The sequence below is a fragment of the Nylanderia fulva genome, unplaced genomic scaffold (assembly GCF_048542155.1).
Source record: "Nylanderia fulva isolate GAGA-0341 unplaced genomic scaffold, ASM4854215v1 Scaffold48, whole genome shotgun sequence".
NCBI classification, from domain to species: domain Eukaryota; kingdom Metazoa; phylum Arthropoda; class Insecta; order Hymenoptera; family Formicidae; genus Nylanderia; species Nylanderia fulva.
In genome coordinates, this window is record NW_028190565.1 from 1,117,989 (window position 1) to 1,144,107 (window position 26,119).

Genomic DNA, 26,119 nt, shown 5'->3' on the forward strand with positions numbered 1-26,119 from the left:
AAATTTTTAACGTGACAAACTAATTATTGCGAAAAAACAAGAAGAAAGAGAATATAATTGATATATTAGATTTAAATTTCATTCAGTCTTGATAAATCGAGTGTCGAGTCATTGCAAATTGTTTTATCATCATAAATCGACCATAAAAGCTTCCTGTATCTGCTTATAAAAAATAATATACAAATTATTCATAGTTAATTTTTAATAAAGTCATTAATTATTTGCGCGCGATAAAGAAACTTTATATAAATTGTGCGCTCTTTCCCTTCTTTTCTTTCATGACATATTTCAGAAAAATCATAAAACTTTTGCAATATATATATATATATATATATCCCGAACCACTTTGTTTTTCTAAAATAACGCACAATATTCAAAAGTATATATGACATGTTCACGTTTTATAATTTATGGTTTGTTAGTAATTTTGAATTATTATAATTCTAAAAAAATGTAGCGATGCTAGTATTGTTTTCACATATTTGCGTATACATGCTAATTTCGAATCGTCACGAGCTCATTTTTTATCTTCTTTAGCGGCTTGTGTAAATATACTTTCAATATCTATTCTTTTCACAATATTAATGTGTTTAAAAATATCTTAATAGTAATTATATTATGCGTTATACAATATTGGTAATGCAATTTTAATAAATCGCGAGGAAAATTAGTAGCAGTAGATGAAAAAAAAAAATAACAATTAATATCGATTGCACAACAGTAACGTAATGTTAATAATAGCGACAGTATTAGAGACAGTGGTAATAGTGATGATCCATACAATAAAATTAATAATAATTATGCCTATACAGTAGTAATAATATACTAGTTGTAGTAATAATAACGCTACCAGTTGGTGGTACTAATTATAATAGTGTAATAGTATCAGTAATAATAGTAATAGTAGTTTTAGTTTTAGTGGTGGTGATAGTGATGATAGTAATAACGGTAATAGTTGTAACAGTAGCACTAATAGCGGTAATAGTGGTAAAGTGTTTAATGGTGGCGATAAAATAATTATAATAATAGTAATAACAATAGCAGTAGTAGTAGTAGATTTTGGTATTAATTAATGATAGTAAGTATGGTAGTACTATTAGTATTAGTAGTAATAATAGTCATAATAATAGCATTAGTAGTAACAATAGCGATAGTAGTAGTATAGTAACGATAGTATTAGTAGTAATAGTATTAGTAATAGTAATCGTAATAACAGTAGAATTAGTAGTAGTAATAGTAGTAGTAATAGCAGCAGCAGTAATAATAGTAGAAGTAATAGTAGGAGTAGTATTAATGTTAATAATATTAGTAGTAATGATAGTGATAGTAATAATATAGCAATAGTAGTAGGTAATAATAACTGTAAGAAATACAGTAATAGTACCATTAATAATTATAGAAGTGATATTAATGACAAATATAATAGTAGTGTTAATAATAATAATAATAGTAACAGTATAGCAGTAGTGATAGTTGTAGAATTAGTAGTGATAGTTGTAGTAATTGCAGTAAGATAATAGTAATAGTAGCCATAGTAGTAATGATAGTAGCAGGAATATTAATAATGGTATGATGATGATAATAGTAGTAGCAGATAAGTGTATATGAATTTTAATAATAATGAGAAGCAATATGTAAGAATGTTAAGCAATAATCTCTTGTGGTTATAACGTTGTTGTAAGCTGTAGTTATTATAATTATGTTGTTTTATATAATATAAGCAACTGCACCAAAAACATTCTGTAGGAATATTAACATAATATAGTATTTTATTATCGAGTTGTTAATATTATATTTACTATTGTTATCGTGCTGAACCGAATTAGATACACAAGCATTTTTTGATTAATGTACAAATATTTCTTGTGAAATATATTTTCTTATTTCTTCTTTGTTTTGTATAATTTATTTATTATTTTATAATACTTTTTTAGATTATACATACATATGTATATGTGCTTCAAAGTGTACTTAAAGAAATTTTAATTGTGACAGAGATAAAATAAATCTGTTGTTTCCGTAATCAATAATCTATAATGAGCAATACTTGAAAATAATTAATGTTGATGTAGAAATGATGTATTACAATTTAAATAATGCATTCAAAATTTTGAAAATATGCTTACTAAATAAAAAAAAGATATTAATTTAAGCAGGATTTGTATACATGAAATTAAAAAATGACTAAATAATTAGATTAATTTAAAAAAATTGACAATATTACACGTGCGCAAAATTAAATAACATAATTTTAAGACATTTCGCAATTTAAGATATTGTGCTGTAAAAAAATTATATTGGTTTCTGATCAAACTATAGGTATATGTAATAATTCAGCAACCAATAATTTTCATAAAATCAAGCTAAATTAATCCTTAACGTGGTATACAGAAATTTTAAAACATCGTCTTCTTACTCCTGTTTAAAAAACATTAAATAATTGAAGATATTAAATATTTAAGACAATAATTTTTCTTTTTATTTTTTATATTTCTATTCTCTTTAGATAGAAATATATAAAAATAAAAATAATTAACATTATCCAATCGAAAATGGAAATCTCAAACTTTGAAAAGAAAATGAAAATAAGAAATCTGAGAGATTTCTTATTACCAATTGTATTGCCTTTTTTCTCCTTTTACCAGTTAAGGATCAATAGATTAATAAATAGGGAAGGAGCCAGCAAAATAAAACATTCGGCCGATCAGTGATCTTATTTTCATGATTCGAGTAACAAAATGTTTTGCTTCTTCTGGTACAGTGCCCACATGATACTTTTTCAATTTATCTCTTGATTCTATTTTGACCTCTCTACTTTACACGTGCGTTCGCATACTTGTATTGTATATGTATACTTCTCTTCTCACGGAAATACACACAAACACAATAATGATAACATGGATAGACTATCTAGAACTATATAATTCTAAAGTAGGCCTCCTATTTTAAACCTCGCATAATTATTAACTTATTTTAAATAGACTGGGATTATTGTTATTTTTATAAGCGAGGTTGAGTACTTAATGAAATAATCCGTGTTTTTTTTCTAATTATGTAAATAGTAGAGCCACAAGCAGATAGGTAACTATACGTATCTGTTTCAACTACATTCACAAGCGTTAGGCTTATTTTGTCTTACGATGGTATATACATTTTAAAAGAAAATGAAATATAGTGTTGTACATAAAGTGTGATTACTTTAACTATATTGATGAAATTTAACCCGATTTCTCAAATTGAAAAAAATGCCTATACTTCTGATCAAATATTTTTCTCTCCTCACCGCTGCTAAATCTTTATCGAATTTCATGTGTTCAAAAAAAAAAAAAAAAAAAAAACAAAACAAAACAAGGAAACAATTTAAAGAAGAAAACATTAAATTGCGCGATGTTGTAACAAGTGGTATTAATAAAACAGTATTAACAAAATTGATTATCTTGTTGTTATCTAGATAATATACATAAGAACGTAACAACATATTGCTCATCCAAGTCGAATGCTCTTATTAGCTAATATATTCTTTTGATTACGGATAACGAAAACAAATCCGAACATTCTTCTCTGCGTCAATTATGTGAATAAGAAAGAGAAAAATAGTTTCGATTAATTATTAAAGATGAAGTGTGCGAATTTGATCGTTTAACAAATATACTAGGAGTATTTGGCTCTTACGATATATAATAAATAACGAAAGATTTGAGCTGTCGAAATTTAACCGAGTATCTTTTACAATATAAATAAGTCCGTAGTATAATGTTAATTTCTTATTTTATGCATTCTTTTTAATATACATTGGCGATGAAAAACTTTATACAAAGTTTAGACTTTGTTCGCAATAATCATATTCGATGCTCGTTTGCTCTCACGCGGTATATTATTTCCTACGTCATTACCTTCAATATAACATTGATAACATATTTAAATAATTAAGCGCTTATTATGTTATCCGATAAACACAATATTAAATATCCACATTGTTTCTAATTAGCAGCCTCTGAAGTGACTAGTTTTCACTAGTTCTTTTCCCTAATACGTATTAATGCTAGCCTGAGCATTACGCGGTGACGCTTCGCTTATATTATCGAGTAACTCTCATTTGCAAATCCGCAAATCCTTATTCAATAGATTCTTGTTTAAGGTGCGATTTATCACCGTTTCGACATTTCTCTCGCATTAAATCCGCGTTTATAGGAAATATCCTTAATTTATTAATATCACTACAAAAAGAATAGCGCGCACGTGTGCTGCTTCATTGGCACAGAAAACTCTATACACGGTTCAATTATTCGATCGTTATACGAATCGTACATTCATCGTCGCCAATTCATTTCTAACGAATCACTCACACGTATCGTTCTTTGCGATACGCGAGATAACAAATTTTATTTGTTCAAGCTAAATCCGCGTAATATTTACTCACCCCAATGCACTACGTAAAATATGTAACAACACAACTTTCTATACAAATATATACGTATAAACTTGTATACTATAAACACGTGACGCAAAGTCTGGAATAATCATGGAAGAACAATTTTTCGGCAGAGAGAATGAAACTTGGACACACACAAAATGTGCAAAAGACGGTCAATAGGAATATTACTGTTGATTTCAATGTTAAAAGGACATTGCGAAGCATGCAGATTGGATCAACGAGAAAAGTCGTCTGAACAATGTTCAGAGAACGATGAGGAGAGAGAGTGTTTCTTGCTCACAGAAGCCTTTGTCAACGCGTCATTTTTGCTTTTAGTATAGCGAAAGAAGATTTATGCTTCCATGCTTCTCTTCGTTATTATCAACTATAAAATACTATTTATACAAAATATTACAGTTTCGTACTTATTAAAAACCTGCCCGCGCGCATATATATATATATATCACGAAAATTTTTATTACGAAAATAACGAATCTTTTATTATAATACAAATACTATGGAAGAATCCTATATACCGCACCGTTACAACTATGACTGCGAGCTTTAGAAGAATTATTAATAGTGTAAATGAAGAAACTCAGCTGATCTCGTATCTCGAGATACAGAAAAATACGGAAAAGGAGAAAAATAAAGAAAGAGAGAGAGAGAGGGGGGGGGGAGGAGAAGGGGGGAGAAAGAGAAAAAGACAAAGAAAGACACTTTAGATAGTTGTCAGGAAATCGTGAACCGTGTATCGACCAATACAAGCGCACTTTGTGTTGTTGACAAATGACCAAACGATATTGCATATTAATTGTATATCGCGTCCAATTATTTGTATCAATTTCAATTGAAACCATGTCGTTTATCTAAATACGTTACATTATAGCTTGAACAATATTTCGTTGTACGACACTGTATGTAGACAATTTTCTGTTCTCGAGCAGGATAAGGCATGCACGGCGACGTTATCTTATGGCTATTCCAAGCGCGTCGCAAACTCTCTCGCGATAAACTATGCTTCAGAAGAACTATATATACTTGGTTAAGTTGTTGTAATATGAAACTTTATATTGTACGAATTCATTTCGAGATAAACATGAATCTCCTCTTGCTTTATATAATAATGGTAAATTAAGATCGAACTCTTAGACATTCTATTCCCCGCATATTTAAATCACGCAGTTGAATACGAGGCATAGATTCCTGACGATTACTCTCGAATTCGGCCTCGGCCATGACCTCGGAATAATTATTGCACGCGATACTAAGTACCGATCTCGAAAAACGCGGCGAGTATGCGAGTCTCTCGAGACTTTCCGTTTTCAGACTCCACTGTCACGGAGGAGATTTAGGTCCGCCGGATTTATCTGCCATTACTTGTTGCTGCTGTTGCGAAGATGATTGCGTCTGTTGCTGCTGATGTTGTTGATGCTGTTGTTGCTGCTGCTGTTGATGTTGCTGCTGTTGCTGATGATGATGCGACGCAGGATCTGTGCTGACTCCGAGTTCGTTGCCTATTAAATTACCACTGCCATTTTTATCTACTACGCCACTCGTATGCACAGGATGAATATATCGTTCTGAAAAGAAAGAAAGAGAGAGAGAGAGAGAATCTCCGTTTTAAATCATCCAAAATATTTGTCATCTTGCTATTGATAGAAACACGAGATTTAGTTTCACCTTCTTCCATGGCAGCCGGTGGTTCACTAGTAGTCCCAGCGATAATCGGCGCGATCATGTTGTAATCGTCTTCCAAATTGATAAATGGTGCAGTATTCCAACGCGGTGGAACATTTGAGACCGATCTCTGAGTTGCCACCGGTCTCGTGACCGAGACAGGAGACGAAAAGAGAGACAGATTAGTTGGCGAAATTACCCCGGACATCGAGCTGATGGTCGGATACGTGAAGATTTGCTGGAAAAGCGAGAGCGCAGAAAGATTACATATGCATCTAGCTCTCACATAAAAATGAAAGTTAAAGAAAAACGCTAAAAGCAATCGACTCTATAATTGAGATGAAAAACCAGTCTTACCTGTCCGGGTTGCGAATGAAAATGAGCAAACGTGTATTCCCTGCTGGTGGTGTGCGGTGTAACGAGAATTCTGGCGGGACTCTTCCGGCCTGCGGATTCGACAGAATTCTGGCAAGCAGAACCGACGAGACCGACCGCCGCGGTCATCTGTTCCTGGTTGGGACCCAACTCGGCTGGATCCGTGGGCGACGTAGACGATGTTGGTGGCGAACTGGCGGTTGTTGCTGCCAGCTCACCCGTCGATCTTATTATCGCCACCGGTCTGGCCATAGGAGCTGGAGGTGGTGGCGGTAACATCGAACTCGGATAATACTGTGGGAATTTTTGTATACCAGTGCGCGGTCCGGTTAGCTGCGTCTAAAAGTAATCGCGTGAGTTACATAGGTACCGGTTTTTATTCTCCCAGAAAAAAATCCCAGAAAATCCCAGAAATCCTAGAGATTTCGTGTGTACGTGTCAAAAAACAAAATCTCTCCGATTATATCCGCACTATCCGTGAAAAAAGAACTACCTGGGGTAATTGCTGGGTGTTTTCGGCTTCTTGGCAGACGAACGTCACAAAATCCGAGAGGGTATCGTGTCCGTTCTCGGGGTACTTTACTACCCCTGTGGATCCGGGGTGTTCTGCCTGATAGTAAGCAAGTCCGGACATACTTTGACCAGAGCCACCGGTTAATCCTTCGTGAGGTGAATGCAATCCTGAAACACAATTCACAATGATCATCTGATCTGATTAATGATCTCGACGTCACGGTGAACCACCCCCTTAATTTAACGCTGTTCTTTCCTTACCTTCGCGAATCGCGATACTATTTTTTTTTTTTAAATTTTTGTCTATTGATCGAAACTGGACGAAACGTTTAGCGCTACATATAATTATCCTACTATCTTGAAATATACAAAATGTTAGATTTCTTTCAACGAGTGTCAACGAGTTTTCACCTCCTTTGAAAGACGAAATTATTTCGTCCAATTTATTTCGCACTTTATTGTGAATTTTGTTTATCCGGAGTTATCACGCTTATTTATTTATTTATTTTTTTTTAATATTACATAATTCGATTATCATCACATTGATGTAATTGAACAATTGTCAGTAAAGTGTCTGTTGTACAGAAATTTGATCTAGCTTAGCTATACTTAATATACACGTATTAATCTTTTAGTTATGATTATAAGTCGCATTCGAACACTTACATATGTATGTACGTGTACTCGGACCGAATCACGAAATTGAGATAAGCCGTATACAAGTAGAGAGAATTGTAGCAAAACTATAATAATAAGCTGGTAAAATGCTAGAGCAGATCTCTCCCTCTAGTAATGTTTCACCTTTCGGCGGCATCGTAGCTTAGCCCAGTTTCGTAACTGACACACGCAGAAATATACAGATAGATCGATAGATACATAGATAGTTAGATAAGGACAGAAAAGTCGTTGTTACCATGAGCTTGTTAGGGGGTGGTTTTAGTGACGAATCGATAAAATTCTGATGCTTAGACCATGGTACAGATTATGTTCCAAAACTGTCGCACACTGTTCCTTTCAATTATAGATTCTTGAATGAATGCAAAGTCGTTTTTTCCTAGAAATTTTATACAGAAAAATTAAGTCAATTAATTAATTACAATTTTACAGAGAACAAAATTATCGTCGACATAACTTTTTTTTTATTTCAAAACATTTCGGCGCCATTGAATCAGATACAAAAGTTTTCTTGAAATTTAAGATGTTTAGGTATTTTAGGTATTTATTTTGTCTCCAAAGTTGTTCAATTTTCGTTAATCAATTTAAATCATCCATATCTCGACACGAAATTTTCCTGTGTAGGATTCATCGACCTCAGATTCACCAAAAGAATTTATAATGTGAAAGAGGGTACGATAATCCTGGAACACTGTACATATATATTTATATATGACGTACATACATACACATATACATATGCATTGGATGATGCATTCCAAGCGTGAGATCGGATGAATATGAAATGTACGTTTATAAAATATATTCTTAACAGAACATGAAACAAATCAAGAAAATATATTGCATATACGCATAGTTAAAAGAGGCTCTATTCTTCATCTTGAGATATTCTCGTAATCTCACATTCGGTATACTGCGATATTTAATTGAATAAATAATAATTACGAGCGAAAATCCTCGTTAAAGGAAACTACAATTTGTATATAGATATATTAAATCGAGTTGTTTAGATATTTTTTGAATACGCGTTACACTACAAGCGTGCACGTATGCATAGTATATGACATCTCGTCAGGATTTCAACGTGACGTTTAAATTTTTGTTGGTCTAGATGGTGTATGGAGATGAAAAATTTTTCGTACACAATCGAAATTTTGTGCATGGAATAGATAATAACGTGTACGCATATAATACGTGATAAGAGAGATATATACATGTACGTATGTAGGTGTGTACATAGACACACAGAGTGCAACAACATAGTGCAAACATCAAACAAACAGCAAGATAACAACGACTAAACAACACATCAAAAACATCAAATTAACAACAACATCAACATCAATACAAAATATTGATTAGAGTATATATATAGATATATATAGATGTATTAAACAACAACACCAACATCGCAACGATAATATAGTGTAGAATATAGGTAGATAATACCGTACGGAAAGGGCAGAAATGTTCAATTAATATATTTGAATATATGAATTGCATATTAATCAATTAAGTAAGTCAATTAATCCATCCAGCATACCAAGAGCATTGGCCGTGTGAGACAGTGAATAATATGGAAATAATATAATCGAAAGAGTGATATGAAACTAAAATATAATATAGTGCACGCTTAGGATAGACGCAGCCTGGATCGTAGCTCGATCGATCGATCATTATTTATCGATTACGCGCGCGGACGTAATTAATAAATATATAATAAATTATAATCTTATAATTTTATTTATAACAATATGAAATATCTATTTTTTTCGTATGAAAAAACTCAATAGATAAAATTAAAAGTATATCTTTTTTCATGTATACTTTATATTCTTAGATATCCAATAAAAATAATCGCATCAAAGAATATTGTGGAAAAAAAATTAAAGAGACTTTACCAATTTTTTGTCATCGTAATTTTAAGGATAAAAATAATTTAAATCGCACTCTTATGTAGAATAAAATTATTAGAACCCGATAAAATGTCTTTCGATCGTCGAGCCGCGTCGAGGCTGTATCGTCGAAAACTGATCACGTGAATAGGTGTTATATAATGGAGTTGTTAAACAAGAGGAACAAATTAATAGACAAAAACAGACCGCCAGACAGACAGACAGATAGATAGACAGACAGACAGACAGACAGCAACAACTAGCTTGCTAGGTAGACCGTACTACGCATTTAGCAAGAAAAGCCGTCCGTCTGTTTATCCACCCGTTTCCAACCACTATATTTGCCTTTACTACATAATAATACAGACGATGCTTCCAAATGTTGGGAGAAAGTTATTATAGAGTTTGGGGAATAATATTCTTCACTCTAATAAGAGAAACAAGTAGCAAGTTTACTAAACTCGAATAAGGCGGCCGTTAACAGGCAGATGGGTCAGACGGACAGGCAAAGAATTTTTTTATGTAGATATATATAAATATATATATATATATATATATATATATATATATACATATATCATGATACATACACAGATGGGGGAAGAGATAGAAAGAGATAAAAATAGAATGAAAGATCTCTGTCGTTATTAAAGTAAATTCTTTTCTTCTTGAAAAATACGCGACATTGGTTCAATATTATATAACAATGTAATACATTTTTTATTTCACAATTTATTTGTGTTAATTTTGTTTTATACGTGGACATCAAATTTTGGAATTCAAAAGAAGAGAAAGAAAGATACCAGATGAATTTTTGACCGAGGTAAAAGGAGAGATGACACGATGCTTAGCACAGGGCCGACTATGGTCGGGCTATTCTCGATCGTACTACTTAATTGTTTCAAGCCTTCAGCGAGTGAATCGACGACGGCTTGATGACGTAAGCAAGATCGATCTGACGATCGCAAAATCATTAAGGGGATCCTGAACGCTGTCTTGTCTCGTTTCATCGATGAAACATCATTTTTGCGTACGCTTTTCTTTTCATTGCTTGAATAAAATAATAAATGATTTTCCATGATCAAACTATACATATAGAAACTAAAGCGCGAACCTACCGATTTTGTTTAAAACAAAAAAAAATTCTTTTAATAAAATCGATAGGTTCGCGCTTTGTTTCTTTATATACTTTAACCGTGGAAAAGCATTGATTATTCTACGCAACTAATAAAAAGAAGAGTGCGCAAAAATGATGTTTCATCGATGAAGCAAGACCGCGTTTAGGATCCCCTTAAATCGGAAAAATATCGTAGATTCGGGACATATTGTCGATTCGGATGTCATTCGCCCCATGTAATTTAAGCGCTTGAATTAATATCGAAATTTTTGTTCATATATTCATCATTTTTCTCAATATATATTGATATTTTTGATATACACACATTTCATTTTATGTGCATGCGATCTAAATAATAAATCGAACGAACATTCGCGCGCGAAGTTATTGACATTTCTACAATACACATGTTAGAATTGAAAGTGAAAGGTATCACTCTTTTTTTTTCGTCACCGATAACACTGGTCGGAAGAAAGTGTAGATAACAGAATAGTATCAATTTTCGGCTCAGAGCGGTCAATGGAAGAATCGCACCAACGATATCGTGCACATAGCTGCAGGCGGATATATAGATATGTATATGTACAGGTATAAGGAACACAATATATGATGCAACACCGATCTAACACATAGATATATATTATTATTATATATATATATATTGTCATTAGTGCTAACATAACATTCTTGCTTGCATGAGCGCAAGCGTTTTACCATATCGCAATCAGGCGTCAGGATTTCTCGCTCTAAGTAGGACTTGCCTGATAAAACAGAGGGTCTTGAATTAATTCACGTAATTTCATTCGATTCCAACCATTGGATTCCCGTTTAATACAACATTATTCTTTTTAACGCTACTTAAACGCTAAGAACATCCATCAAATGAATGTAAAATACTTATTTCCTACATTACGACGATTCTTCTTCCTGCTTCTTTTCCTTCATACGCGTTTCTTTTATTATGTATTCGTTCCTATATACATGTCGGATTTGGATCCGAACATATCTTAATGATATACAGATTGAAAAATTAGATTGACGTTATCGTGAGTAAAGAATCGAGATCGAGATTTGCTTTCAATTACACCAGATGATATTTCGACGTCTATCTGCGATAATGATAATGCAACAGAGTGAGAAAATGACGATGCACGTAGAAAACGTACAAAGTGCGCTTATAAAAAAATCCGATTTCACAAATCTGTCATATACGATTCATCATTAAATAATATATTTGCGCCAGCTGCTTGAATACTCTGTTGCATATTTCTCGCACTTTATTTTCACCAAATTGTCTGAAATAAAAAAATATTCTAGACATATCTCGTAATATTTATTGTCTCAATATATTCTAATGTTATAATTATTGTGTGACGAGAAAAGGAAGATGAAAGAGGAAGCAAGTGAGAAGAAACTAATACAAATAGAATAAAAGAAAATTACACAGATGAACGAATGGGGAAATGGGGGGTTGGCTAATGCATCGAGTATAGAATTTAATTGTGCGGTCAGGTTCCACAGAAAATCTCTAGTATCAATAGAAGGAAATCGAATAAATGTTATATTTTAAATAATAAATTGAAAGACGAGTTCAGGTTGTTGCAAGCATGAATGGAGCGATTCCGAAACGCAGCATTTCTGCATTAATTCTCGTGTAGTTTTTCCAATCGAGCGCATCGTTAATACTCGATCGCCCAATTACGAATTCTTTTCAATTAAATATCCATAGAAATAAAATCAAAAACATCCAAATTTTTTCATCGTTTAGTTGGCCTATCTCTTAATATTTTTTTTTTAATTTACACGAGTCTAATTATTAATTATTAAAATAAAAAATATAGAATTGAGTAAACAATAAACGAAATAAAGGATATAAATCAAAGATAATAAATCGTTGTGTTTTTTAAAATAGTTTTCCCGAACAGTTGATAAAAAAATATAAAAAAATTACAAACAAAAATAAATAATAATATTAAATAATTGCATGGAATTGAAAGAGAAAATGTAGAAATAGTTATGAAAAGAAAAAATACAATAACAAAGAAATAAATTAATACCCGGAAAAGTAATATTATAATTAGCATTATATTAATATTGTAGTTATAATAGAATTATCATTCGCGCGCTGGCACTATCGATATAGGAAACTATTTACTATGATAATATGAATAATGAGTAATTTACTTTTATAATAATTAATAATTAATATGTAGTTACATACATTATATTGCGACGATATGTCTCTCGAAACGTATTTAATAGGAATTTAAATAATTATTTTTTTTTAAATACATTTAAAGATATATTTGATCAGTCGACTTTTCAACGATATAATTCGAATGAAAAAACACGTGATAAAACGATCATCATAGGATCGAGTAAATGAAATAAGAATAAGCCTTGTGAGATATATTAATCAATTTCTATTCTTTGAAAATATTTCTATAATTTAATATTCCGCGTATATATAGAGGATCTGGTAATAATTCGCCTCATCCATCGTAAAACGGGTTAAATCGAACAAGAAAGTCCTTTGTATAGGGTTGCAATTTACAGTGCAGTGCAGTTGTCATTTTTCGTTTGAATAGTTTCAATTTATTAGAAGAATGGTTAAAGTGGCTCAAAAAGTAAGACTTGAGAGAAATATTCATAAATAAGTAACATATAATATGATCTAATTTAATTGTTCAGAATCCAGAATCATACCTCATGCTCGATCTATATATGTCTGTTTTCTTCAAAAAATTGTTTTTTTTTATCTTTCTTTACATATATATGTGCTGTAAAATAATGTACTCTTTTGTTAATGTAAAAATAAATCTCATTTCGTTTACATTTTTATAAATTAGGAATATCTAATAATAATTGTTAGACTTTAGAAGACTTCCTTTTTTAGGTGAAAGAATCTTTTCTTGGCACTATTTTAAAACAGGATATTTTAAAAATAAATGAGAAATTCATAAAATGAGAATACAGTTTTTACAGTGATCGAGCTGAGAATCACAATCCAAAAATTATTCGTAAGCAATATTATACCGAATTATATGCTCTTTTATATATAAGAGATCAGCAGATAATAGTTTGAAATCTTTTTTTTCTATAAGCAAATTTCGCGTTCCACGGAAATATTCGGGGATATATATGCTTTAGATGCACAAAGCAATACTTATGACTGATGTGATATAAACCTACCAATCCACAACACGGATTCAAATATTTCAAAGTCCTACTTTTGGTAATTATTGATTTCTCGATTGAAAATGATATTCCATACGAGTTTGCTAGCTTCGTGAATATATTTCGATGTGTCTCTATATACATGTATATATGTATTCATTTGCGTTACCGAGCTTATTATTTGTGTTATTAAAAAGAAACGAAAAATATTGGAAATTGTGAAAAAACGATTAATATAACTTGTCGTATACGTAAGATTGGATTTATATTGGCATTCATTTTGATAATGTGACAATTTGATATTGATTGCAAGGTAAAAAGTGTCGTGCTACTTGAGATAAGCATATAGAATCTGAGAGAATATACAGAGATAGAGAGAGAGACTTACAAATCTTCTTGCAACGTAATTAACAAATTGTATTCTGTATTCGTGTATATACGCGTACAATAATAAACAGTCGCGTGCGTACAAGTGTGTTTAATGTGTGTGTGTTTATACATACATATACATATAGAAAGAGAGATAGATAGATAGATAGATAGATAGATAGAGAGAAATAGAGGAAAAGACAACAGTCAATAACCAGTCACAAAGTACCTTTTAGTCGAGTTAGCGAGCTTCTCTCTACGCTCAGGGTCAGACTGAAACAGACATCATGACGCGTCATTTTTAACGCGATTCACATTAACACAGTCGTTGATTGGTAGGTAAGTTGGGTAGCTTCATAGATTAACAGAATTGGCCCGATTTTGCCCTCTCGTTATATATAGTATTAGAAAAGGTGAACGCGAAAATTACTTGCAACAGGACAGAACGCGTACACTGGAAAACATTTCTTAACTTGATGAAACCTTTCAACTAAATTACTATTTTGTCCATCGAACATATATATTAGTATTTCAATATTTTTATATCTTCGATTAAGAAAATAATATTTAGTTGGTCAAACGTTTAGTCAAGTTGGCCATTTTTTTCAGGGTACAAGATTCTGATTATTTTCTTTCTATTTATTATTATATTTATATAGTATATAATTGTATGCAAAGCATACTATTCGATTAATATACAAAAATATATATATATACACTAAAAAATGTCGCTAACTAAATCGTTCAACTAAATATTATTTTGTTAATAAACATATAGGAATATTTAAATTAAATATAACATATTAAATGTAACGAAACGTTTATTTGACTTAAATATTAATATATGTTCAATTAATAGTAAAAATAGTAATTTAGTTGAACGATTTAGTCAAGTTAACCATTGTTTTACTGTATAAATATTTAATTGTATAAAGGAAAAATGTGCCAAAACTATCCATTTACGAATTTTCAGAGTTTAAAATGAAATTAAAGTTTGAAAAAAAAAACACTATTTCAGAATAATGAAACAATCTTAATATGACAAATAAATAGATATCTGTCTACCGGATGTTTTGGCATATTTACATACAAGTAATATAAGATATATATCACTTGTGTAGGAGAATAGCGCTATAATGGTTCAACCTTGTTTTCCTTGAATTCTATTATACTTATGAAAGCATACATCGTGTTTTCCTTCAGACATTTTTCTAGATGCTATTAATTGTTCAAGTACAAATGACGAAGCTCGATCAACGTAATTATTCCTCAAAAGAATGCAATAATTATAGAATTATTTCGAAAAAAAGTATCGATTGGCTTGTATATTTTGCGTCCAATCCTTTCTATAAACGTTCATATAAGCTTCTTATTTGCGACGCATTTAATTAGATTAGTGGAGATAAATATGTGTCAAGTGTGATTTTATACATATATGGTATATGATCGCAAATCAATCTTTATATAGATTACTGCGTTTTCAAAGAATAACATGTGGGTTTCCTAGAAAAGATTTTCAAGACATCGATTACACATTAATTTGTCTATCCGATGCTTTAGTAAATTTATGTGATTTTGGTTCATCGTACATTAAACACACACACATCAAAAATTAAAGCTTCAACCAAAATTTCAAAGAGTATATGTATATATGTATATATGTATATACATATACACACACACATATATATATATATATATATATATATATATATTTCATATTAAAGTACACGAATGGCATAGAATTGTCAATTAAATAAATGTAAATTCTTGCAGAAAAGAGGAAGAAGATAGATTATGATTTTTAATTTATATCGCAAATTCTCAATTTGTTTTCGCGTAAATAATTTCTTAAAAAAACAGACTTATCAAGATTAATTAATCCAAATTTCTTTTGTCATTATAACTCAATTTATAATACGTATTTCCTTGTCATTCTAATTTCCATTTAATACGATTAATATCAATGTTAATATATTAATGTTGCAGCAAATGTTGCAGAAACAATGATTGTTGCGCGAATTCCCGTTCCGGATTTTTATTCAACTATATTCGAATAGCAATAATTTTTTTGATTTATTGCGAATAATAAGACGTGAAGAATAATAAATGAAAAAAAAATATATTTACTAACGAATTGACAAGTAACCAGCATCAGTAATCAAGATAGATGTAATAATTAATTATATCGATGAAATATTAATTTGATCCTTACACTCAACTTGTGAAGCGCATCGATCTCTTTAAAAGCGATCGATAAATATTCCGATATTAGATGTATGTTAATTAAATAATTAAGATTATTGGTCACCAAACATGCGTCGTGCTCGCACGTGGGAGACAGAGAAAGACAGAAGGAGAGAGAGAGAGAGAGAGAGAGAGAGAGAGAGAGAGAGAGAGAGAGAGAGAGAGAGAGAGAGAGAGAGAGATAAATGAAGGCAGGAGAGAAAGAACAAAAATAATAATAATAATGGAAAGGAATAAAGAATCGTGTCGTGTTTTATAGCGTACCTCGATATAAAAGATCGATATAAAAGAGCGATTCGATAATGCAAAGATCGTTGATATCTCGCTCTTCGATGACTCATTGAAAAAATTGCAATTAAACTTGTAGACCCATTGAAAAAATTGTACATACAAATCTCTAACGAAATATCTCTGCAAAAGTATTTATTAATGCGATATACACGTTATTCGTGATGTAGTATTTTATATTCTCGATTCTGTATATGTAAGAAAAATAACTCTTTTTTTCACTCTTAATAGACGCGCGATCTTCATTTAAATCACTTGAAAGTACGTAGATTTGAGCAATTTTTACGAGATGCGACTACAGTGACTCTTATTATATATATTATGATATGAAAAACCGAAAAATATACGCGCTCAATTCTTGCAATAAATTATATGAATCTTTCTATCCGCTGTAAAAATGGTTAGTCTGTAGACTAAATCAGATTTGCAAGAATTGTTCACGTGTATTTTCTTATTCCTCACGTAACGATTCAAGATGTAGCCAACATGTGCACATATATGCACATGTATCTTAAATATTTATATATCAAAAAATTGTCGTTCACACAGTAAAAAGAATGCCTTACGAAACTTTATAACGGCGATAGAATAGCTATTGTGTATCAATAATCCAATCTTGTGAAAGAAAACCATTATCTGCTACTTAGCTTTCTGCAGCATTTCTACCAATTACTCGAGATGTTCGTAATATTAAAAATATACAATTGATCGTACGACGTGTCCACTCCTCATGCAAATTATCGAATAAAAACCGATATTTTCGAATAATTCGCAGCCTCTCGGTGAAGTGGACAATTGGAAAAGAAAATCGGTGATATACATACCCGTTTGCGAATGCGGAGATTCTATCCCACGATGTCCATCCTCGGGCCTAAGGACCGATGAAAATGTCGGCGCGCTCGAAACCGAGATTGTCGGCGACTTTTCAGTCTTATCGTTTCTTATTAACTGATGAACCGGTGGTGGGCCTGCGCATAGAAAATCACACGTAAACACAAATTTCAACTTTTTTTATTCATTTTTATTTTAGATCAATTTCATCTCTTCGAGAAATCAGGAATTTACACAATCATCGTTTTTGCGACATTTATTTTCTTTTTTTCCAAAATTGATCGAAGGGATGTAAAGTCCAATAACGCGAAATTTACATTGATATTTTCTTTCTTTTTTTTGTCCCAAATTAATTGAAGGAGTGTAAGATCCGTTTGCAATAATGCATGCGAAATTGAAAGGGTGGAATATTATAAAGCGAGACAATCTTCCGCTACATATGTAATTTAAGTTGGTAACTTATTTGCCTCGTTGACATTATTATTAAGTTGTAATGGTATATATACGGTTGATTGCGTGCTTCGCTCTCGTCTCGTGGAAGTGAAAAGGGAACGTAGGTACGTATTCGATAAAAGAAAATAAAGAAAAATATCACGGGAATATAGTTGGCGACAATCCAGATATACTTATCGCTGAAATTTTTCCGCGCATATATCACACTTGAGAAAGTGGTCATTTTATTTTGATTGTAAATTTCGTTCGCTGACTGATTGGCACTGTCCTCTATAAAATTAACATTGTTTTGTTGCAACGAGACTCGATATGTATACGATATCTCTTTGGCATCGCCCTTTCCAATATTGTCTTCTTTCTCTCTGTTTATTTCTTCTTCATCTTCTCACACGTTTTATTTTTACGAGCGCAATATCGGAAAAAGTGAATATGTAGGGTGTATTGAAGCACTTGTAACTGACTGCAAGATAATCCAGGATCTTGTAAACAAATCTCATCTTTTCTTTCCTTTCTTTCTTCATCCCTTTATTTTCGACGTTTATGTCAAATGCATATATTTATAAAATCTCCCTCCTTTTTATTCACTTTATTTGTCTGAAAAGTGTAACTCCTCAGGGAGGGATAACATAAGAATACACGTTTATATGAGAAACCCCCTTTAATTCTCGACAAAGAATCATGAAAAATTGTGCGCACTTATTTAGATACACCCTGTACAATAATCGTAACCGATAAAGAGAGCAAAGCGGGCTTTCCGGAGCAATGAGAAATTTTCAATGAGAGAGAGATCGAGTGGAGGAGAAACTACGTGCGTATGCAGATCGAATAAATAATTTCCTTGTTTGAAATTGGCGAGATTATCCTTTCCCGTACTCGCGGTGAACTAGTTTAAGAGAGAGAGAGAGAGAGCCGTGCGGCGATGCCGCATTCGACTCGACCCCGACTCTGTCTACTAAAAATAAGGGCAAAGGCAGATTTTGAAACTCACTGAAGCTAGCCGCCGGCTGAACGTGATCCGCGGTCGTGGCTGCGGATGGAGGGGTGTAGCTGCTGCAGTAGTACGGCGGGTGCTCTATTTTGATCGCGTTTATTTGAGGCTGCATGTCGCTGAGGTCATGCAGTATGGACGCTGAAACCAGACACACATTAGCACGGTTCCTAGCGCGTCTTCGTACGTGTCATTCGCTTCCCTTGCGCTATCGGGCAAAAAAATCGCCCGCTTCCGCGCGCATCACGAGGGAGAGAGAACATTTTTCTCTCGACCGTACACAGGCTGTCCCAGAACTAGCGCTTCATTCCTGGGATCGTCTCGAGGCACCGATCGTTTTCGAGCAATTATGAAAATAACGAGTTTCTTAAGGGACAAAATAAGCCTCTTAATAATTTTGCGCGGTTGCTTTATTAGAATTTTCATTGAAGGTTTCATCGGAACAAATTGGGAACGCGCGAAAATCGATGGCCCTCCCAGGAATCCGAGCATTAAAGGGACACCCTGTATACGTCGTCGAAATAAGACAATACACGACACGGTCTAGAAGAGAAGAAGCTGGATGCAAAGTTCGAGATTCGATTAAATTGGCGACCACCGCTTTGATTTCCAACGAATGGCGTATTGCCATTCGTTTGCCATCATTGCCAATGATGAGTCCTTAAGAGAGGTCGCGTATGAAAGCCTTTCCAAAAGGGTAACGACCCCCGTTTCGAGAGCTTCGAGAGTTCATAAACTTACCTTGAGACATATATCGTTATTTATATTTCTAACAGATGTTATCGATGGAAATTTGAGCAAAAATATATATATATATATGTATCAATATTCGTAGCTATATCAAAGGATGCTTTCAAAAGGTCTTTCGCATCGAGCTGTTCGTCACCTTTCGAAAGCATCCACAGAGAAACCGATCGCAAACACGCGGACAATCTTGACTTTATCTGGAATTGATCGTTTGGACAAATACGCGATACGAATAATGAAAATCGTTGCATGCAATCAATGAAAAGAGTAACTCCAAGTGTTCGAATCTGTGAGAAATATAGCGTCGTACCTTTTGAAAGCATCCAGAGCTCTTTGGAGCTGAAGACACCTGTCGCAAGGATCGTGTCATTGCAGACAACACCGTTATATAGTTCATGGTATCCTGTACCTGGGAACAAAACCCAGCGAATCATGTTTAATATCCGCTTATTGCTAGATCCGCGACACCCAGTGTACATATACGACTTTTTTTGGACGTGCAAGTGAACATTTTATCGAAAGTTGCGCCAAAAACAAAAAAAAAGAGACATGAATTTTTCAGCGCTATTTTTGAGAACAAAAATTCACGAAACAAACATAATAAACATAAACCGCGAAATCATGCGAGTACCTTTTCGACGTCTGTCTTCTTCTTTGCTAGCGTTGCAGATACCATTTAGAACCTCTGTAACAGAAAAAACATGACAAATTGCGATTAATTAATAACGAGTCGTTTATTTACAATAGTAAGCACGAATATATTTTTTTTCACGCGATTTTTTGTTTCTGAGAATTTAAATAGTTCATCAAATTGAATACTTAAAACGTCGCTAGTGATATTTAAAATAGGAACGATATATTAAATTCGACCCAAACTAGCCAAGAAAATTTTTATTTTATTTCACGCAGTTAGTTGTCATTATTAAACAATATGATTATATCTGAATTTTTAAAACATTTGAAAAAACTTTTGAAAGAAAGTAACCGCATCTTATCGTTATGATGGATCGTCAAAAACTGTTCTTGAGTTTTTTCAAATGTTTTAAAAATTCAGATATAATCATATTGTTTAATAATGACAACAGTGTCAACTAACTGCGCTTTTATTAAGAAATTTCTCACTTGAAAAGGACCAAAAACAGATGGTCGAAACGTTGTGGAAATAAAATAAAAATTTTCTTGGCTAGTTTGAGTCGAATTTAATATATCGTTCCTATTTTAAATATTTCAATTATATTACGCCGAAAGCTATGTAATATTGGAAAAAATATTCACACGAAGAAAATTACATAAAGTTATTCTTCCGACGAAAATGCGTGTAATGTTTTCACTGTTACACGGTGTTTTATACCACCACACGCGTTTTACGCAAATCTCATTACGCAACGTATCACCGAAATACTCGAGGGTCCGAAATATACGGCGATTTCTCGAGGATCGAGAGGGGTAAAGAGAGTTGTTCTTTTTTTTACACCGATGAAAACTCAAATTTTCCAAAAAAATAAAAAAAAATGCAACAAATGATAAAATAAAATTAAAAAAAAAACATTCGTCAAAAAATTAAAGACCTACTTTTGTGTTGTATAGTATATATTCAGCGTTTTTTTTTTAACTTTTCTTTTACTTTTCCAAATGGAAGACGGACAATCATATATCGTTAAAAAAAGATTATAAGATCTATATATATAAAATCTAATCTCTTCCTCCTCTCTCTTTCTCTCTCTTTCTTCCTCTTTGTCTCTATTTTTAGGCATTTGAAAATCGAAGATACATATGTTTAAAATAAAATAATGTCCAAAACAAAGCCTTGAAGTTTTCTTAAACTTGTGTAATCTAACGAGACGTGTCTGTCGCGAAAAAAAGAAATAATAAATTAAACAATTAAAATATATAAAAATGAATCTTTCTGTTTCAGTTTCGATCTCGCTTGACTTGTTAAACCAATAGACTCTAATCTTCACAATTATCAACTGGATTCGGATACAACGGGTGCGTATATATCGTTTCGAGTTTCGGAAGTGAATCGGAACGATATACAACGAATTTCGCAGGTACAAAAATATTCAGGTATTTTCAGTGGCATGAAAGAAAATGAACGTATAAGCGAAGCTCTGTGAGCTCGCTAAAGATGTCCGTTGCCTATTTATTTATAGAGCGAGCATACAGCGGCAAGCATGGTCACGCGCTTGCGTGCACATTTTCTCTACACGTTTCATTCGCGCTCGCGCACGACAAGAGACACACACGCAGTAGCACATCATAATATATATGTATATGTATATATCAAAACGTGCTCGGATATTTTATTGTGCCGATATAAATACTTAAGCGCTCTAGGAAGCACGCTTTACTCTCCGAAGAGCTTTTCCAAAAGAAAAAAAAATGCAAGAAAGGGCCCTACGCATTTATATTTTAAATTAAATTCAGATCAATCGTGTGAAATAAATAGTTGACAAAATTGACAAGAGTGAAAAGAATCTTTGAATTTGTTGAAAATTTAAGCAAAGTCACGAGCAACGTAATAAGAGAAAGAAAGAAGGAAAAATACAAGTGTCTCTATATGTAGGTTTGCCGCTATAGATCGCCATGTTCCATCGGTTGATTTTAGCCGAATTGTTTGGAAAACTCGAGGGGTCACGTCGTCACTTTAATAACTTTATTACACGACTTGCCTCCGCGTTATATATATATACTCGAAATATATATACGAAATTTCGCCAACTACGCTTCACGCGGTTTAATAGCATGTTCTATTAAAGGACTATCTATAATTACGTTCCACGTACTCTGAAAATTACATTTCACCGTGAAGTATATTTGTTGTAAATAATTATAAGACAAACATTTACAATCGAAAAAAAATGTTCATTTTTAATCAATTAATTAATATAATACTATGTTCTCTCTCGCTCTCTACCACGTCGTTTCTTTAAGAATCGAATTCGGTGTTTGAAATTCTAAGAAGCGAATCGGCTCTTTCGATCTCAGTCGGGCAAAATGAATAAATGAATAATTTTGCCTTACCGTGACTCGTGATAAAATTAGCGAGATAGAGATCCAGTTCCCGGACGGAAACGTTGATGTGATAGGGATTGACGCAGAGTCCTGGTTGCGCGCACTCGGCAGTCTTCTCCAGCCGTTCCCCGTCTGTCGATTCCAATGGAATTGCCTTGAAAAGGATCACCATAACTAGGTCCAACCTCCATACCTGCGGCACGAGAAAATCGAAACGATTCGTTACGGTATCGTCGGACGAAAAATAAACGTTACAAATCGCTCGTATTTTTCACTTGTCCCGTTTAATGAAAAGAGGATATATACGAGTTATTGGAATAACAGAGATGAGAGTAGCGGAAATTGGAATAACGTCGGCATACCTTGTCCGCTTGACGAAGGCAATCGATTCGACGCATTTTGCCCTTCTGATCAGGATTGCTCAGAACACACATCGCTGGTCTTTTCCCCGTAATACTCAGCACAAAGTCCTCCCGATATTCTTGCGTGATATCCTTCCGTAATTTCCCGAGAAGCCGCGAGGCCCATTTCTGTTTCACTTCCAGCTTCTCGTTCTAGAGAAAGGAAAGATTTAGATTAGATTTTTATTTACAACCTTATTCAATTAAATTAACAATTATTTCATCATTATTAAAATAATGAATTAAATAAATAAAATTATTCAATTAATAATCTTATGAAAGATTGAACCAAATAAAAATATTCTGTTTCACTTCCAGCTTCTCGTTCTAGAGAAAGGAAAGATTTAGATTAGATTTTTATTTACAACCTTATTCAATTAAATTAACAATTATTTCATAATTATTAAAATAATGAATTAAATAAATAAAATTATTCAATTAATAATCTTATGAAAGATTGAACGAAATAAAAATAGACACGTTTGAAAAAAAAAATATATATATATATAGAATGACAGAAAATGTAATTCACCGCGTATCGATACCGATCCCATCTGTCTTTCGGTATATAGCGGAACAATTGGAAAGTATCTCGGCGGTCCGATGTGAAAATTTCGTCGAGTTTGTAAAGCTTGTAACGAGAATAGCGACTAGCGACAATCTCGAAGAGAAGGAGAGGGACGTCTTTCTCGGGCGAGCGATATGCAGCGCACGCGTGCGACCCTCGTCACACTCGGAATAGCAAATACACACGCATGCATAAGATCCCTGAGAAATGCATTGAAAGTGCGTGGAATGCATCGCGAGAGAGAGAGAGAGAGAGAGAGAGAGAGAGAGAATGCGATCTATCTCGCCTAGCCCGTTTTTGCTACTCACGTACGCGAGACGAAACGTTTTTTTCCTACCTCGCGGCTAAGCTAAATACCGTCCGAGTATCCTCCTCCTATCGTCGATAGATTCCCAACCAACGCCGATAATCGTTCGTCAAAAATATTACAGCTGATTGTATTCATCCGAAATTTATTAAGCATACGCAGGGTGTACTCGGCGAATCACTGATATACAGTTAAGATTCCTGACGTCATTTGGAGACGAGGAATATCATTTTATACATGTTTCCAATTTTTTACCATCATGCAGTTTTGCAACTATAAATCTTAAATTAAAATTCAAACAAAACAAATTAAAATTAAAATTCAAAACACAAACTGTAGCAAACTGACGTCATTCGACGTGTAATGACGTCAATTTGGGTACAAAATAAAATGAAAAAAAAGGAAGAATCTACTTTTGTGGCAATGATCAAATTTGGCAGAGTCAATTAAGTGTAACAAGCACGGTCTTATATACAGGTCAGGACACTCATTAAAATGAAGTGTATAAAAAATGTAACCAATATGGCAGCCAACTCTCTCTCTGGCCTGTCATATAATAATATATTTTTGTAGTACCTACTATTTGTAGCACTATTTTTAAATAATTTAATAAAAACTATTCTTAATATTTAATATTTATTCCGACGGTTTTTTAACCGTGACAAAACTGTCAAAAAACTGTCAAAATAAAAAAAATCTGTGCTGGCGCACATTGAATAAATTGGCCCGAGTTAGCAGCCATATTAGTTACATTTTGTTAGGCTTGACAGCATATAGTCGATATATGGTACTAGAAGTGTCCTGACCTGTATATAAGACCGTGGTAACAAGTGTGTATAATGAACGGTAATAAATTGGCGATAGTTTTTTTTTTTTTTTTTTTTTGTTAGCGATGGCGGGCGAAAGAGCGGAGCGGCAGTTTGCGCGTCACGCGCATGTCGACGTTCCGACATTTCCGCGCGCGAATAAAATGTCAGGCACGTTTTTGCGCGCGCACTCGCGAATAAAGCGAGGGATGTAGGTGCGCGTTCGCGCGGATTTTGCTCGCGATGCGCTCACGCTCTCGGAGAAAGCGTGCACGCTCGATATCAGGTATGCCGAATGCGAAGGAGAACCTTGTTCGTGTTCGCGAGAATCGTCGTGTTTCTAGAGAGTACGCACGTTAACACCGTGACATGCGTACGTATATAAGCTGTATATACCCTGTCGAAGGCGCGGCTTTTACGCGGACGACTCCGCTTTTTCCCTATAATATATATATATATATATTTTTTTTAATCATTTTTTTCCTTCCGAATCAATTTGATGTCGCATTTCGGCCTTATTTTCCTAAGCGTTCACTCGATGACATACACATATGCACACATGTACGCAGCACACCTGTCACGACAGCTGTTGCCAATTTATTTCAGATCAAATATGAAAACCCCGATTCTTCCCTTTTCTCTCTTCTTCGCTATCTGTCGCGTGCGCGCAGTTCTAGAAATCAAATGCATCAATAATCTTTGTTACTTTGCCGATGATAATCTCGAAAAATTCTCGAAAAACGATATTTTCGACATCCTGGTTTGTAATACAACATTGTAATTATTTCTATGTACTCTCCTCTCGTTGATTTTAATCTTCAATCCTCCCTTCCTCAAATCGCTTCGCACTTTAATGCTAAATCTAGTCGCTAGAACGTTCTACGTCCACGAGCTATTTTGAAACACGAGGAATAAAGTACGAACGCGATGTTTGCATTATCAATATGCACATTTCCTCGAAAGTGCTGCATCGCATCATTCAATGCTTGGAAACGGGAAACAAAGAAGAAAAGCTTTCTTCTAAATTTACGAGCAAAACATGACAAACCCGCTGATATTTAGTTGTTATAGATAACTAAAACGTATTTGCAGGGGAGACAGAAGAAATTTATCGCTCGTATTCGCGCAAGTCGATACAAAATCAAAGCAACGCATTCGAGGTCAGAGACTAGATCAGCCCGGAGTAGATTGTCGTTCGATGATAAGAATAGGTGCATGGAATGGAACGAAGAAAATTCCAAGCGGGGTAGAGA

General features: G+C 33.4%; 1 protein-coding gene across 10 annotated transcripts in view; it reads right to left on the reverse strand.

The window, feature by feature from the left end:
- Nucleotides 1–982: 982 nt before the first annotated feature.
- Nucleotides 983–26,119, reverse strand: part of NfI (Nuclear factor I) — a 36,253-nt gene continuing 11,116 nt past the window's right edge. For 7 of the 10 annotated variants that reach the window (XM_085486843.1, XM_029312620.2, XM_029312619.2 and 4 more), the window contains 10 exons: nucleotides 23,147–23,338; nucleotides 22,794–22,977; nucleotides 20,401–20,454; nucleotides 20,080–20,178; nucleotides 19,023–19,163; nucleotides 17,575–17,718; nucleotides 6,963–7,150; nucleotides 6,452–6,808; nucleotides 6,098–6,332; nucleotides 983–5,997 (listed from right to left, as the gene is read on the reverse strand). In XM_085486843.1, coding sequence (XP_085342969.1) covers nucleotides 5,753–5,997; nucleotides 6,098–6,332; nucleotides 6,452–6,808; nucleotides 6,963–7,150; nucleotides 17,575–17,718; nucleotides 19,023–19,163; nucleotides 20,080–20,178; nucleotides 20,401–20,454; nucleotides 22,794–22,977; nucleotides 23,147–23,338 — 1,839 coding nt within the window. In that variant the 3' untranslated portion in view covers nucleotides 983–5,752. The remainder of the gene's footprint in view (nucleotides 5,998–6,097; nucleotides 6,333–6,451; nucleotides 6,809–6,962; nucleotides 7,151–17,574; nucleotides 17,719–19,022; nucleotides 19,164–20,079; nucleotides 20,179–20,400; nucleotides 20,455–22,793; nucleotides 22,978–23,146; nucleotides 23,339–26,119) is intronic. The other 3 variants (XM_085486844.1, XM_085486845.1, XM_085486846.1) reach the window with 3 other exon arrangements.